Source organism: Tachyglossus aculeatus, chromosome X1 (genome assembly GCF_015852505.1).
Source record: "Tachyglossus aculeatus isolate mTacAcu1 chromosome X1, mTacAcu1.pri, whole genome shotgun sequence".
In the NCBI taxonomy this organism is placed as follows: Eukaryota; Metazoa; Chordata; class Mammalia; order Monotremata; family Tachyglossidae; genus Tachyglossus; species Tachyglossus aculeatus.
In genome coordinates this window covers 21,014,458-21,031,112 of record NC_052101.1, presented here as the reverse complement: position 1 = coordinate 21,031,112, position 16,655 = coordinate 21,014,458, and the positions used below count along the sequence as shown (strand labels likewise).

General features: G+C 43.6%; 1 protein-coding gene across 5 annotated transcripts in view; it reads left to right on the top strand.

Annotated features, from left to right (window-relative positions):
• The window catches only part of TCERG1 (transcription elongation regulator 1), a 59,094-nt gene that overhangs the window by 18,108 nt on the left and 24,331 nt on the right, over positions 1–16,655 (top strand). For all 5 annotated transcript variants that reach the window (XM_038740670.1, XM_038740669.1, XM_038740667.1 and 2 more), the window contains exons 5-9: positions 2,374–2,616; positions 7,297–7,359; positions 9,419–9,619; positions 13,622–13,734; positions 15,241–15,329. In XM_038740670.1, coding sequence (XP_038596598.1) covers positions 2,374–2,616; positions 7,297–7,359; positions 9,419–9,619; positions 13,622–13,734; positions 15,241–15,329 — 709 coding nt within the window. The remainder of the gene's footprint in view (positions 1–2,373; positions 2,617–7,296; positions 7,360–9,418; positions 9,620–13,621; positions 13,735–15,240; positions 15,330–16,655) is intronic.

Here is a 16,655-nt window from a genome sequence, read left to right as displayed (position 1 = left end):
ATACATTTTTACCCCCCGCCCTCAGCCTAAGACAGATTTACAGAAAGACTAAATGATCCGATGAGCATGGACCAGTGGCTAAAATATGGGACCTGGAACCAGAGGAGTGATTGATTCATTAAATGACCTTGGAAATGTACCTCACGGTGCCCCCGTAATGTGTTCTTTGAAATTGCTGATTTACTGGGAATGGCTGTATCTCGGGGTACGTTTCCCCATAGATTCCATGCAGTTTGTTAGGTTCTCTTCTGGAACTGGTCAGAGTCCTTCAGGTAAGTGGAAATTAAACCGTTAATCGCTTGCTGCTGCCCCTCTCCCTAGATTTATTCCCCTCCTCTGTTTTTAGGCTCTCTGTCCCGGGCCTTTCGCCCCCTCCTCCTGTCTCTCCACCCTCACACTCCACTATCTTATTCGTGAACTTTGTTCAAAGCAACAGCTGTGGCTGCCAATGTGGCCAGCGCGCCTGGATGCATAGCCCAGCTCCTTTTCTACGAACCCCCCCGCTGAGACCAGTGGTCGTGGCAGCGGCACCGCCTGTCCCCTTAGTTTAAATAGACTTCCCTGTAGCAATCAGCCACAGCATCACGGGTGGGCATTGCAAATCTTGGGGTACAGAAGCAATTCCTAATGTAGTGCTAGATTTTGCTTATCGTGGAGTATTTGGAACCCAGGGAATGCATGTAGTCGCCTAACTAGCCTACTTCTCTAGGAAGTTTTGAGGAGCAGTAATTCTACTTTTCAAACACATCCCGCTTGTTAAGGACCACCCAATTCTGCCGGAATTTGTGTTTTCACTAAACTATGGCTAGAGCTGGGAATCAGGGAACGTCACCCAACAGCATGAGCCTGTTTGGATACAGGACCCCTCGGTGTCAGAAGAAAAACAACTTGTGCTCACGTGTGTGGCGTTGGATACGTTGACTACAGCAGTGAGTTTTCCGTAACATGGCGGGGGCGGGGGGTCTTGTGAGGATGCAACCCTTTGTTTTAGGAAAATGATGTGCAGTGTGGGATTGGGAGTCAGAGGTCATGAGTTCTATCTAATCCAGGCTCTGCCACTTGTCAGCTGTGTGACTTTGGGTAAGTCACTTCTCTGTGCCTCAGTAACCTCATCTGGAAAATGGGGGTTAAGACTGAGCCCCACGTGGGACAATCTGATCACTTTGTATCCCCCCCACCAGTGCTTAGAACAGTGCTTTGCACATAGTAAGTGACAAACACCATTATATTATTACTATTATTATTAATGATTGACAGTGTTTATATTCACAGTTTGTCATACTATTATAAAAGGTCTAATAAAACTATTGTATTATAAAATGATCTCAGAACACCCCCACCCCCCCAACTGGAGCTGGATCTATTCTCGGAAAATAGTTTATAACCTGGGCCCTTAAGGGCATCCACTTAGTACGATTCTCTGCGCGGAGTAAGCGCTCAGTAAAATATTATTGATGAATCTTGCTGCTGTCTGTGTAGCCTAAGTACATCTTTTCATTACCATATGTGAATGATGATGATGTTATCTCACCACACCCCATTGGTCAGTGAAGCCTGGGCAAATTTTTTTATCAGTTGTGATTCTTAAAACGTCTAAATCCGTGGTTATTTTAAACCAAAAGTGTTGCTTTTCTTTGTACAGTAGTCTACTGGCATTCACTGCTTTGTGGGGAGGACGATTTCACCTATTGGTAGTTGCCTGGGGCCATATTCCTGGCTGAGTCAGTCATCAGTTGTATTTGTTGAGCGCTTACTGGCAGAGCACTGTACTAAGCACTTAGGAAAGTACAGTCTAACAATAAACAGACCCATTCCCTGCCCGTAACGAGCTTACAGTGTAGAGGCAATACGGGACTCCGGCCCCTGCCCTCGGCCGTGAATTTGGTCACCAGCAGCCGAGCAGGTGCCAGCCGGCCGCCCCAAACCCCTCAGCTCCCAGGACGTCCGGCCAACGGCTGTGAGTTTCCAAATTAAATGTTCAGTTTGGGGTCAGTTGGGATTCACGGTTTCATCTGTTGTGTAGACTAGGTCTAAATTCTGGATCGTTGCGGTCTAAAGTCTTGTCGGAAGTATCAACTCTTCTCTTCATTCAAGTTTTTGGTCCAATGAAAGCAGTTTGCGAAGTTCCTTGCGTGAAGGTAAGCTTCCAGACAGCCGAACCGAAACACAAAGCGGTATTTTGCTCCGAACCTGTACGAGTGGTACTTCGGTAGCACTGTGGTGATACATGTGGAGTATTTTAGGAGTAGATGTTTAGGACGTAGGCGATTTAACCAACATGGTTTTTTCAGAACTCTTGATGTTTCCGTGTACATCCGTTTGAAGGAAGCATGTTTTTTGTGTGTGTCTCTCTCTCTCTTTTTTCTTAATCAGCCCCCACAACGCAAGACCAGACCCCAAGCTCTGCCGTTTCAGTTGCCACACCTTCAGTTAGCGTTTCAACTGCCGCTCCTACGGCCACACCTGTGCAGACTGTCCCCCAGCCACACCCCCAGACGCTGCCAGCCGCCGTTCCTCATTCAGTTCCTCAGCCAACAGCTGCAATACCTGCTTTCCCACCAGTAATGGTACCTCCGTTTCGTGTCCCCCTTCCTGGCATGCCTATACCACTTCCAGGTAAACGAGCCTGTTCTCTTTGTTTTAGCTACACCCTCCATAGTTTCGATCGGTTTGTTTTCATTTGCCTGTTGCATATCGGAGTTAGCCTTGAATTGCCCTCCTATAGATGTTTGTAGCAAACACATTCAGGGCTAACCGCAGTATTTTGTCTCTGTCCTAGTTATTGATCGATGTCGTCTTTTCATTTTCACCCCCAAACCTCATACTTGTCTGAATATTAGTCCAGAGCACTTGATTGGTGTATTCTCTGTTTTAAACGTGATTTTTCTAAGGGGCCAAGCCTAGGATTCTGGAGTAAGTAGCAAAGAGAACAATTTTTCTGGTCGACTGCGTAAAGGACGCCTATTCATAAAGGCTGTTCTTCTCAAATAGAAATGCGTAAAAGAATAGCTCCCAACAAAATCAAGATACAATTTAAACAGGGATGCCAGTTTCTTGAGTGTAAATTATCATCTTTGTTAGGAAATTTAGCAAAACTAGGGAGTAGACTAAAAGAAAGGTGAATATTTTAGGAAAGTGCCCAACTTGTTTTTACTTCTCTGCATCCTCAAAAGGTCCTGTAGTTCTGCAAATAAAGTAGGAGATGGAAGGGATGAAGTCCAAAGAATGATAGACTCTAATGAGCCAAGATAACCAAATTAATGCTTTGAGATTGAGAGTGCTGAGACGACTCCTGTCTTGTGTGCTTTAGTCTTGACTTAATCTGTGGAATTTTTTAGAAGGTTGGAGTTTGATGATCCATCAGGCTTAAGTTTGGACCAATTAAGTCATTTATGAGTCTCCATCAGGGAATTCAAGGCAACACGAGTCTTCTTCTCCTTGAACTGTTTCTGAAGTTTCTCAGAGGAAGAAGATAAATTAAACCAAAAGTGTAGCAATCATAATGTCACCATGACATTATTTATCATGGTGGTTAACTGGTACACTTTCCTAAATTAAAGAAGGATTTTGAGATTGGAACCAACGAGATCCTAGCCCAGTGTTCATTCGGACGTTACTGGCAGATGTCAAAATAAATCTGAAGTAGAATCTAGAATCGTTGGTTTGCTGGCCTGTCCTAGTCAGATGAGTTTGCTTATTCTGAAAGCTTTCAAAGGAAGTACTGAAGAAAGTTTTGGAAGAGAGCAGCGGTAGAGATTCAAAACAAAATAGAAATAGTGAAGTATAAAGTGAGCCTGAAATTTTTAAGCAGGAAATTGTAAAAGAGAAGCAATTTAAATTCAACTTCAGATACGTTCTCCTTTCATGATAAAAATGAACGCTAGTGTCTTGGGCTAAAAAGAGAAATATCTCGAGTTCCTGAAATCAAGTTGTGTTAGACGTCGATGTCCCTATAGGATTTTTTAGGATTGTTCCATGTGCTTGGAAAGGAGACTCCTTGTGGTTTCAAATCTTGCCATGGCAGGGCTAAAACTGAGTAAAATGGGACATAGTTAAAGAGGTGAGCAGCAGGATTTAAGTAAATCTTTATTTTTTAACAGATGTGCTTTATATAAATAGAGTGAAAAAATGTAATGTTACAAACCATTTGTATGGTTTTGAACTGCATTTCCAGAAACCCTAACTCAACATGAATATAACCAGTGTATTAAATAGTTCCCAAATATCAATGAGAGACTGTCCTTGTTCCGAAAAGCCGTGAAAGATCCTTAAAATGGCCCTCACTTTTGCTCAGGGATGCAGGCGTTTCCTTTAGAAAGATGCAGCCATCTCTGTGGATTCATCCTTCAACTTCTGAACACCTTTTAAAGGAACATTTGATACATTTTTTTCTGAGACAAATTCCCCTGTAGAAATAAAAGCCAAAGACGGTCATGTGGCCGTCTGTCATTAAAACTTTTGTTTTGATTCACTAACTGAATGTCAGGCTACTGTTTTACTGCTTTGGGGGAAAAACCTCTGAAGCAGAAGAGCCTCCTTCCTCTTTGGAAAGTGAGAGAGAGTGAAGACAGGTCAATGGCGCGTGCCTTGGGCTCCTTGGGTGGACTTTAATCCAGATGCTCCACTCCAGGGTGAGAACTGGGATGATCACCCCCACACATTTTTCTGAGCTGGATTCCCAGACTTTCTTAAGCCCAGTCTCCTAAAAGACCCAAGAGTTTCCACTCCAGACTGAAAAGACCCCAACATGATGGCTTTTGGCATTATTAATGCTGAGAAGCAGTGCGGCCTATTGGAAAGAGCGAAGGCCTTTGAGTCAGAGGACCTAGGCTCTGCCACGCACCTGCTTTGTGACCGTGAGCAAGTCATTTAACTTTTACGTTCCTCAGTTCCTTTGTCTGCCAAATGGGGATTCAATATCTTTTCTGTCTCTTAGGTTTGTGAACCTCATGGGGGGCCTGGTTATTTCGTATCTTTCCCAGCACTTAGTGCTGTGCTTGGCACATAGAAAGTGCTTAACAAATAGCATTATTATTACTAATTATTATTATTATTATAAGCTTATCTCCTCACGAACCTTAGCCCCATCCAGAATCATTCTCGTACCTTTTGTCCCATCCTCAGATTAAAAAGATGACACGGCTAGGCTTCAGTAAAACTGGGAGACCTTCATTATTTGGATTCAGAGCAACTCCCCCTCTCTCTTCCCGCTCCTCTCTTTGGAAGCCACCCATCATCAGGATGGGGTGGGAATAAGCCAGGGGGCTGTTGCCTTTTTCTGGCGGTAACAGTGAGGCTGTAATGGGTTAGGAAGGCAGAGAGGTAGACACATGGGAAAAGAAGAGACAAGGACCAAGGAAATGTTAGAAAAGATGAAAGGCAGCCGGGCATACAAATGAGAGGATGAAGGAGTAAGACCCTTCCCATTTAAATACTAATGTATTACTTGGAAATCTGAAAGTTATACCTTTAACCTTGAATTGAATAATAGAATTTTCCATTTTTTTTCTAGAGTGGAAAAATAGAAACTCCCAGTAAGGTCATTCATAAATAATAAAACACATTTTTGTTCCAAAAACATGATTTGAGGAGGCATAGCTTTCAAAGCTGAAAAACTTCCTTTGAGATTATTCGAATTTAGATCTGTAGCTGTTAACTTGAATTCTTCTGATGGAAGATGCTGAATAAATCCAGGATCGTATTTTGACCACTGATTTCACTTTTTCGCAATTGTTTTTAGCACTCAGGATGGGGAGGGACATATGAGGGATTGAGTATGTTGTATGTTGACTTTTTAAAACAGAAATGTCAAGTGTTGACCTAACTGATTTAATTCAATTTAATAATTGATTTAATAATGTGAAAGAGTAATTAAGTCTGGTTTCACTTTCATATGCTTTGTAACCTTAAATCTAGTTGAATGGGAGCAAAAACCTTGGGAAAACTACTCTGATTTGCTGTGTCCATTGACGACTTTAGCTTGGTGGTCTCAATTTCCTGCAGATGGCACTGTTTACTCTTCCTTTTTAATGCAGCCTGTAATGTCTTTAATATTAAAAATCTTGCTGTGCATTAAGTAAATCATACACTTCAGTAATAGGTTAATAATCAAATGTTTCTGCTTCTACCAGTCTGTATCAAATGGAGCTCCAACATTCTGAATTAAAATCTTTACTAACACACTCAGATTCTAATCTTAATTGGCGGTAAATTCTTATGGGTCTATTTTGGGGTATGTTACTTTCCAGATGTGGAGGTTCAATTTATTCTAGAAATATTTTCAACGCAGCTTAATTTTTCTGCCTCACAATCTTCATTCTGGTTTTTAGTCCTCCCTGCCCCTCCACCAAAAAAATGTGGGGCTTGATAGTCTTTTCTTGTCCCTGCCTCTTCTGCTTTCCCTTTCATTATCAATTCCTTTCTTTCCCAATGAAAATGTCCAATTTCTGATTTTGACTTCCGATTTTTCCTTACTGCCCACTCCCTAGCTGTGTCATGCTGACTCTTCCTTCTGAAAACTTCCTTAAGAAACACCAATTTCCATTTTGGTGTCAAGCTGCTAGAGAGTAAATAAGAATTGCTTTTATAGTTTGCCTAGTCTTTCAGGCCACTCAAGAGGGGCCTATTATCCCGTGATTGAAAACATCTCCAAAGAATTCTCGGCCTTTGTAAATCCGAAGATTTACTTGCCTTGCTCCTTTTCTGGATGTTTTAACTTTAGAGATCCCTGTAGAAGTGAAGTTTTTGTCACCGTCTTGGTCCGTCCCAGAGCACCTCTCGCACTTCTGCCCCTTTGACCCACTCATTTTTCTGTTCCTCTTTCCCTGCACAAATGTCCCTATGCCTCAGCTAACTGTGCAAAGCTTTTCACTAGCTGCAAAGTGAATCAGCTAGGTGCCTTCTCTCATTCTTGCTGCATTTTCACTGATATCAAAACCACAGCAATGTGAGTCTGAAATCCCGGAAGTAGAGGCCCCTTATAGGAATCTTAATTATACGTGGATCTGCGTGAAATTGACGTATTATGAATTTAAATCTCTGAGCCCCCTTCAAATGTTATTTCAATAGCTGGTTCAATATAGAGGTAACTGTTGCTGAAATTAAGAGAATTCAAGACAGTTTAATATCACAAAATGTTAAATCAGCAAAAAAAAAATTCACCCCTCTTTCTTGTGGTCTTTCTTTTCTAATAGAAAGGGCATTTTAAAGTTGTAGTGGTATTAAATTATCCTGACTCCCAGTGGTAGCCGACATATAATGGCAGCTTTCCAACATGCTTGCTTATCCATTTTACAGGTGTAGCAATGATGCAAATAGTCAGCTGCCCGTATGTAAAGACAGTCGCTACCACCAAGACCGGTAATTTTTAAAACCATCTTAGTTTGTTTTGTTGTTTTGTTTGGCATGGTAGTGAATGTTGTTGTTTATCCTTTTCCCCCCCGCCCCACAAAATTGAATGGATTTTTAGATTTTTCTTTCTAAATAGCGTATAAATGCAGATGTCATTTGACAAACACAATTTTCCCAAGTGTTAGCTTCTTTTGTTCATAAAAGCAGTGGATAAGTTCATACTAGTTGAAAATTTATGTTGTGTGAACTACTTCATCTTCATATATATGTATAAATACATATACATATATATGTATAAATACATATGTATGAAAAACACTTATTTTTACTTTTGGGGGAGGCTTTAAGCAGTCCCTTCCATGTGTAAAATGATGTGAATATGCTTGTGTTCCCAGTGGATGTGGATGTGTGATTGTTTCTTATGTGTGGTCCAACTTAATGGTGGTGTCCAAATGGGAATTCACAACTGCAGGTCCTTTTCCATTTAATAGTCTGGTTTGTGACTTGCTTGTGCTAAACTTCTTTTAAATGATTCTCTTTGTAGCACACTGGGGGTATGCTGTTATTCTCATTTCACTATTACTCTAACTGGTTTACAAAGTGAAATCTTGGGCAGCCATTACCAGGTTTGCCTTGTTACTAAACCAGATTTATTTTGGGAGAGGACCTGAAGGGTACAACCAGTCCATAAAGGCAGGTGATGAGAGACGTAGACTTGATGGCCTCAGCCATTCCGTAACAGATTTGTAATTTATTGGCTAACCAAATAATATCTTTGTCAGAGTGGAAATTAGATTGAGGAAATGTAAAGAATCAGTCTTTAGTTTTAATGAGATTTTAACGCTGTCTCAAAGTAAAGGGTATTTTTTACTCTGAGAAGAGTTTTCTCCCTAATTTGATGTTAATAGAAGTGATGTATTTTAAAATAGCCCTATTCATGAACTCCCTTTTCTACACCCAGTCCCAATTAAAGTAGACAAACTTGATGGCTGCTATGCCCTCTTAGGTGCGTTTGCCTCTTTCCTTAGGTATCCCAGTCCAGAAGGGGTTTGGGTGGGTGGGTGGAGAGGGCCATCAGGCAATTGTACGGCTTGTGGTTGTGATTGGGGGCCCCGAGGAGTTCGGTTGAATGTGTTGGGGGGTTTATGTCAGTAGAAGTTTATGTAGTGTGGCTTGTTCCCCTGAGGGTTTCTTTGCCTGTGGTGGTTGCTGTGGCTTGTGGGGATTGTTGTGAATGTGTGTCTGTTCTGTGCACTTTTAGGACTAGTGGGACTGCCTGCTCAAGTGCCCTTCTGGGCAAAGGTATGATCCAAGGTACCCCCTTTGGAATATGAGTGGCACAGGAATTCGAAAGGGTGTGTGATCACGAATGTGCGAATAAGTGAATCTGAGCAAGCCTCGTCCCATCTTATCGCTATTATTATAATTACAGTTGACTAAATTGAAAGAAATAACCTGATTTGCTATGAAAAATTAATTTTCTATTCTGAAGTGTCAGGCTTTAGTGGGTTCTTTTAAATATCCACGTTTGGTTTGGGAGCATTCCAAACGTGTTTTGAGAATTACAATTTGACCTCATCATTATTCAAAGTAATACGATCACTCTTGACCCCGTTGGCCTTTAACTCCTAGCAGTTCTTAAAGGACTTACAGTACTGTGCGTGAGTGACCATATTACTACTTGGAACTTTAATTTCTGGTCAGAAAGGTGCGATGCAACCATGTGGACTGTGGTTTGCTCTTGTGGCCGTACCGTGTTGAACTCAGTTGTAAACATACCATTCTGACTGTAAATTCCAGTCAAGGGCCAACATGATCTACTGTGCAGACACGCTCATTGTTGTGCTTCATTCAGTACCCGTTTCGGTATGGGCAGTAGTACTTCCAAGGGAGTATGGATTCATTTTAAGAAAAAGAGGCTTAATTCAGCATGTGGTACGTGTTATGAAGTAGTTGAAGTTGCATATTGAGCATTTGTACAGAGGTGATTGGAGTTTTGTACTCCCTTTCCTCATTCTGAAGCAATGTCTGATATTTTCTTGTTTGCTTTTCATTACTTTTCATTTAGGTGTCTTACCAGGGATGGCTCCTCCTATCGTACCCATGATACACCCCCAGGTGGCTATTGCCGCTTCCCCTGCTACCTTGGCAGGAGCAACGACAGTCTCTGAATGGACAGAATATAAAACCGCAGATGGGAAGACTTATTATTATAACAATCGAACATTAGAATCCACCTGGGAAAAACCTCAAGAACTAAAGGAAAAAGGTACAGTGGTCTGTCAGATTGCCACGTTTGGCTTTATGGCCTGAGTGGGTTTTTTTGTTTTTGTTTTTTTTGACATCCTGAGCCCGAATTCCTTAATACCGTCTTTTAAAGAATTCAACAGAGTGTTCAAGTTTGGGATTACGAAGGGGATGTTCATGCTTCTTTTGGTGAACTGGTATCTTAAATTGGTTTAAAGAGGTCTGTTCAAAGCATGATACGCTGTAGGGTGGGCATTCCTTTGCCCATTTGGAAAAGTTGTAGTTTCCATAAAATCCTATCTTAAATTGGTTTAAAGAGGTCTGTTCAAAGCATGATACGCTGTAGGGTGGGCATTCCTTTGCCCATTTGGAAAAGTTGTAGCTTCCATAAAATCCTTTTCATAACAGGGCTCCCTTCAGTTTCCTTAGAGATACTTTACTGTATATAACCAAAACCGAGGTGACCCTTTTATTACCAGGAATAGCTGTGGGGCCTTTTTTTCCAGTCACCGCCTTGCCTATTTCAAAGTCTGGAAATGGGCAGTAGTCCGAGAGGAAGAGTGTGTGAAGCTCAGTGTGATGTGCTGGGGAAAGGTGAAGTTTTTGATCGTGAGCCCCCGCAGCCCAGTGTTCAGCACAGGACCTGGCATGTTGCAAGCGCTTCAGTTTAGCTAATTCTGACTGGGAATGAGAAGAGGAAAGGGTTTCAGAGGTACTGAGGAGATAAAAAGCCATCCTGCCGTCTGTTCCCAGTGCTCCCGAGAGGAAGAGTGTGTGAAGCTCAGTGTGATGTGCTAGGGAAAGGTGAAGTTTTTGATCGTGAGCCCCGCGGCCCAGTGTTCGGCGCAGGACCTGGCACGTTGCAAGCGCTTCAGTTTAGCTAATTCTGACTGGGAATGAGAAGAGGAAAGGGTTTCAGAGGTAGGGAGGAGATAAAAAAAAAATCATCCTACTGTCTGTTCCCAATGCTCCCGAGAGCATGACGCTGTGGCTGTGAGGGTGGGCTTAGCTTAACCCTTGAGAAGCAGCTTGGTCTAGTGGAAAGCACCCGGGCCTACGAGTCAGAGGCCCTGGATTCTAGTCTTCGCTCCACCACTTACCTGCTGTGTGATCTTGGGAAAGTCACTTCACTTCTCTGTGCCTCAGCTCCCTTCTCTGCAAAATGGGGATTCAGTACCTGTTCCTGCTTACTCTGTGAGCTCCATATGGGACCTGATTATTCTTTATCTACCCCAGCACTTAGTACACTGTTTGGCATATGGTAAGCACGTAACAAATCACCATCATGATGGCATTTATTAAGTGCTTACTATGTGCAAAGCACTGTTCTAAGCGCTGGGGAGGTTACAAGGTGATCAGGTTGTCCCACGGGGGGCTTACAGTGTTAATCCCCGTTTTACGGATGAGGTAACTGAGGCACAGAGAAGTGAAGCGACTTGCCCAAAGTCACACAGCTGACAATTGGCGGAGCTGGGATTTGAACCCATGACCTTTGACTCCAAAGCCCGAGCTCTTTCCACTGAGCCACGCTGCTTCTGTACTACTATTACTAGTATTATTATTATTATTATTATTATTATTATTATAGAAGCAGTATGGCCTAGTGGAAAAGAGCATAGATCTGAGAGTCAGAGGAACTGATTTCTAATCCTCGCTTCCACTTGCCTGCTAGGTGGCCTTGGGAAAGTCACTTAGCTTCTTTTGCTCAGTTTCCTCATCTGTAAGATGGTGATTCAGTAACTTTTCCCCACCCCTTAGAGTAAGCCACATGTGGGACAGGACTGTGTCTGACCTGGTTCATGTATCTGCCCCAGTGCTTAGTACAGTGCTTGCACATAGTAAGTGCTTAATGAATGCTAGTTATTATTATTAATATTAATAATAATACTCCAGGTCACTGGGGGTAGGGTTTATGAGCTCTCTTTTTACTCCCCGGAAGTTCCTGACTTTTGTGTTGTCCCTGGGGGGGATAACACAATGCAAACTCTCCTCCCCTTGTCCAGTTCACTTTCAGGAATTTAGGAGGTCCAGAGATTGGCCTTGAGTTGAGAGTGGCAGCAGTTTCACAGATAATGGGTCAGGGGAGGGCAGAGACCTTCAGGTCAGAAGGGAAAAAAAACAAGAGGGGTGGGAAAGAAAAATAATGAGGAGGGAAAGGGGAAAGAACAAGAAGGAGAACAAACAACAAAGGGGAAGGCATCAGTTAAAAGGCAGACAGGACCACAGGAAATATGCATAAGAATGGGAGTCAGGGAAAAGGAGGACAAGACATAAGTGAAAATGTGAGTAAGAAGATCAAAAGGATGAAAAGAGGCATCAAAGGAGCAAGAAAAAGGAGAGAACAAAGTTTGAGGGCAAGGGATCCACAGAAAGAGTGACTGGGCAAATGTGCAGTCAGTTCTAAAATGTGGGCTTATATTCCTGACAACCCTGTTTTTAAGGAAAACTCATGCTTTAGTGTGGTTTTTGCCTTGACTGGTGCTGTGTGCCTGCCCACAACTCTTTCATCAAGGACTGGTATTTAAAGAGCTCTTATGGTGTGCAGAGCACTTGAATAAGCGCTCGAGAGAGTAGGCCAGTAGCAAAAAAACACCCAGTTCGTGCCATCTAAGAATTTAAAATCTAATCGAGGAGAGGGGCCGACAGAAGTTATTTTTACCTAGTGGGAGCAGGGGGAGGATAGTAGCATGTACATGTCAAGGCGAGATAGCTGAATAAAGACTTGAACAAATGCTGAGGCTGGGTAGAGCACATAGGTGCTAAGCTTGCCTGCTGGGCTGGGACGTGTGGGTTGTTGGGAATCACTTGGGTGAGACTTCCTGAAGGAGAAGTCTGAAGCTGGAGAGAGCTATTCTGGGTAGATATGCATCTGTTGCTCCCCTATCTATAATTTATTTTAAGGCCTGTCACCTCCTGTAGGCAGGGCAGGGTTCCCGCATACCAGCTCTGTCCTCTTGTTCTTTCCCAAGCGCTTAGCTCAGGGCGCCGTTCACAGTATGTGCTCAAGAAATATCATTGACCGTTGCAGTCTATCCGAATAGACATGTAGTGCCCAATTCCCTAACAGCCTTCTATCCAAAGTGCAGAGCGAAAATTCCGGCTATGGGAGATTGGGTGTATGTCAGAGAAAATGGTGTCTGATGAGTTGGGGAAATGGAAAGTGAACTAGGTGCATTTTTCAATCCACAGTGTTTGTTGAGCACTTAACTCCGTGTAGCTCATGTACAAAGTGCCTGGGGGAGTATAATACAATAGTTGGCAGACTCGATCCCCACCCTCAAGGAGTCTACAAATCTAATTGGGAAGATAGACATGAAAATAAATCACAGAAAGGGGAAGTAACAGTGTAGAAGGAGCTTCTGTGGGGAAAAATCCAAAGAAGTCACTTAAAATATGGGATAAAGTTCTAAAGAACCTCTTCTATAACCCCACCCACCACCAATGTCATTAACGCCTGGAGATTCAGAGTGCAGGTAACTCTTTCCACCCTCAAAGACCAGTGGTAGAGGAAATGTAAAGGAGAGGTGGTGCAGAGGAGAAGATAAAGAAGCCAAACAGTTGTAGATTTAGGTAGGAACAGTTATACCGCTTCTCCCAAGCTCCAAAGTGCATTTCTCTTGTTTTCTCACTGCTTTCCCATATCAGGAAGTCCATCCTTAGAACGTACCCACCCCTTCCGACCCCATATAATGGAATGACAGTGGTTTGTATTTGACATCTAAAGATATTGGAATACTGATGGGAATTTAGCATTTAAACTGGATTGTCCTCTATACGGTTAAATTGCAGAACTAGAGGTTAATATCACAAATTTAAATGCTGTCCTCAACCCAAGCATGTATTTGATAGCATGAGAAAACACTTAACTAGATTCCTCTCCCAGCAAAGATGCCCCTTGGATGTGGGCAGTCACTGGCTTCAAGCGTCTTTTTTTTCCACTTGTAAGAGGGCTAATGCATCAATGCTTATTTGAAAATAAATATTTCATCGTGTCTAAATGTTAAAATGATGGTTTTTTAAATAGAAAAGTTAGAAGAGAAGATTAAGGAGCCAATCAAAGAACCGCCTGAGGAACCTTTACCAATGGAGACAGAGGAAGAGGAGCCCAAAGAAGAACCCATAAAAGAGATAAAGGAGGTACGGGCAAACATTTGAATCAAATTAAGTGCTGGTCTCCCTTTTTAGAATCATCGTTTGGGCCTTCAGAGAGATTGTTCTACGTTGGAATGCTGCAATCCCAGCTGAAAGCAGGGACACAATTACTACAGGGAGAGATGGGCATGGGATATTGCAATGAGGCAAGGCGTGGCTCTGTTGGAGCAGAATAGTGATAGCTATGGTATTTGTTAAGCGCTTACTATGTGCCAAATACTGTTCTAAACAGACGCACCGTGAGGACTGCGAGGCAAGGAGACAAAAGCAAAAAGAGTGTCAGTGTTGTTGGGCTTGTGGGTCCTTTTCCTTTTTGTGTACTGCTATGTGTATGGTCGTGCACGCACACACAGTGCAAATTTTTACATATATGTTGGTGTGTGTGTATATTTGTATATTTAATAGGACCACAAGAAGAGTCCTGACCTGTGAAACGCCTTTCTTCCCACCTGTGGCAGTTCACAGAGTCTCCTTCCCATCAATTTTGTATGTTTGGCTCCTTCTAGACTGTGAGCTCTTTGTAAGTAGGGACAGTGTCAGATTCTGCTATATTGTACCCCCACCCCCGCTGCCCCAGCACTTAGTGCATTGCTGTGCACACAGTAAGCACTCAATAAATACCTATGATTGATTGATTAAAATTAAAATTTTGGCTTAGGGCAAGGAAATAATTTCAGTCTTTTCCCCAGAATATACATAGCTCCTCTGTTCTGTAACTGATGAACTGTTTCTCAAGTAGTTTGGGGGTGATGAAGCCACTAGAAGAAAGATTTCAGCCAGTTTGCTGGGGCTGTTTCTGAGGCGAATTCCATCCAAGAGGAAAATTGGAGCTCGCATCATCAAATTATATTTGAGTGATTACACTTTGGAGAGCACTGTACTAAGCGCTTGAAAGAATACAGTGCAACAGAGTTGGTAGGTCTGTTCCCTGCCCACAACAAGCTCTCTTCCCAAAATGTGGAGGTGAGTTTTAGGGGGATGAATCTTATCACTCTCTGGCAACTCCAGTAGCAGTCCTGAGGAGAGTTATAATTTGGGGGTGTTAATGAAGGGTCATTGTGGTTTGGATTCTGTATTGCTCTCCTCTCTTCCCAAATGGACCACTCTTCCCGCTTACTCTGCCACACCCCGGCCCTCCTCCGAAGCCCTACAGGAATGTCATTTCTGCCAAGGAATGCTCCTCCATCAGTCCTCCACTTCCTGGTTATGCCATCCCACCTTAGGTCTTAGCCACTTTGGCACTAGCATATGTTTATTTTCTGTTCGGATGCCTATTTTCTTTAATCTGCTGTATATTTGACCTCTCAGCAGTTCACTCTTCATTTGGTAGGGACCGTGTCTTGCTTCCTTTTCGTGCTTCCCAAGCCCCTAGTGTAATGTTTTGCACACAGTAAGTACTCAGTACATGCTTTTGATAAGACATTGTGACTGAAATCAGAGTGAAGACAAAGTAGAATTCAGCTGCAAGTCATTTTTTTTTTTTCCTCCTAGGAACCCAAAGAAGAAGAAATGACAGAAGAGGAGAAGGCTGCCCAAAAAGCCAAGCCAGTGGCTACTGCCCCCATTCCAGGCACTCCATGGTATGTCTTTTTCACTGCCACCGAGTGATGCTTTCCGGTATGATTTTTTTTGTTCTTTCCCTCTTGAATAGTCTCGAGTCGGGCCCCCTAGCTCCGTGGGAGTGAGAAGGGGGCCGGAGCCCACTGCCCCCGTGAGACTGACCCTGAGGAGATGAAGCCATTAGCTTTGGCCACACGCAGGTTTTTGGCAGTCAGATAGATGAACGTAGCTAGTCTGCCTCACCTCTCAGAGCAGAAAAGGGGTCAGAAGTGGAGCCGACATCTGGGCCCCAGTCCGCGACTTCACCAGCGGGACTGCAGTTTCCCAGCTCTCTCCGGGACCTGTGGAAATGGTTTCCCTTGCCCTCCCCCGGCTCTGTGGTGGGGAAAAACAGTGTGGCCTAGCATTAGAGCACAGGCCCAGGAGTCAGAAGGACCCAGGTTCTAATCCTGGCTCCGCCGCTTGCCTGGTGTGTGACCTTGAGCGAGTCACTTCACTTCTCTGGGCCTGTAAAATGGGGATTAAGACTGTGAGCCCCATGCGGGACAGGGACTGTGTCCAACCCGATTTGCTTGTTTGCACCCCAGCGCTTAATGCAGGGCCTGGCACATAGTAAGCACTTAACAAATCTTATTATTGCTATTGATAAGGCAGAGGCTCCTGTCCCTTCTGGTTCGGAGCCCAGTGAGGATGAGCTGTCCAGCTCCCTCGCCCACTTCCTCCCTGGCCCATCCTGACAGGCTGGGGAGACACTTGGGGGACCCGGTGGGTGTTGGGTTCAGGAGCCCCTGCAGCAGTTGTGTAAATCCCCTGGACCAGTAGAGCTGAAGTCCTGCTCCCAAGCTCAGACATGCCTGTCGCTGTTGGTACCTGTGGCTTGGGGACCCTGGCTCGATCTGCCTGCTCTGGTCTAGTGCCAGAGCCCCTGCCACCAGGCCATGGCGGCAACAGAAGAAGAGGAGACGGCGCGGCATCTTCCGTTCCCCTCCGTATCTTCCACTCCCTTTCCCATTTCTCCCTTAACTCCTCCCTTGTTTGTTCCTTCCCTTCCCCTATCCAGAGCTTTCCTCCCGAAGCCCTACTCCCTTGCCCCTGCACCCTACAGTCTTCCCTATGATCAAAATGAAAGCTCGAGTCTGATTTTCTTCCTGTCCAAGAACCCCAGTTATCAAAAGACCCTCAAGAAATCATTGTGGTGGTTAGGTAAAGTATGCCCTGTGGAGTCTGAAGAGCTTTTTCATGTGGTCAGAAAAGCAGTAATAAGTACCTAGAAGAGGTAGTTTCACACAGATTTGCCATTTGAATGTTTACCTCACTCTGTGGACTGGCCACAATTTTGTTTTGTG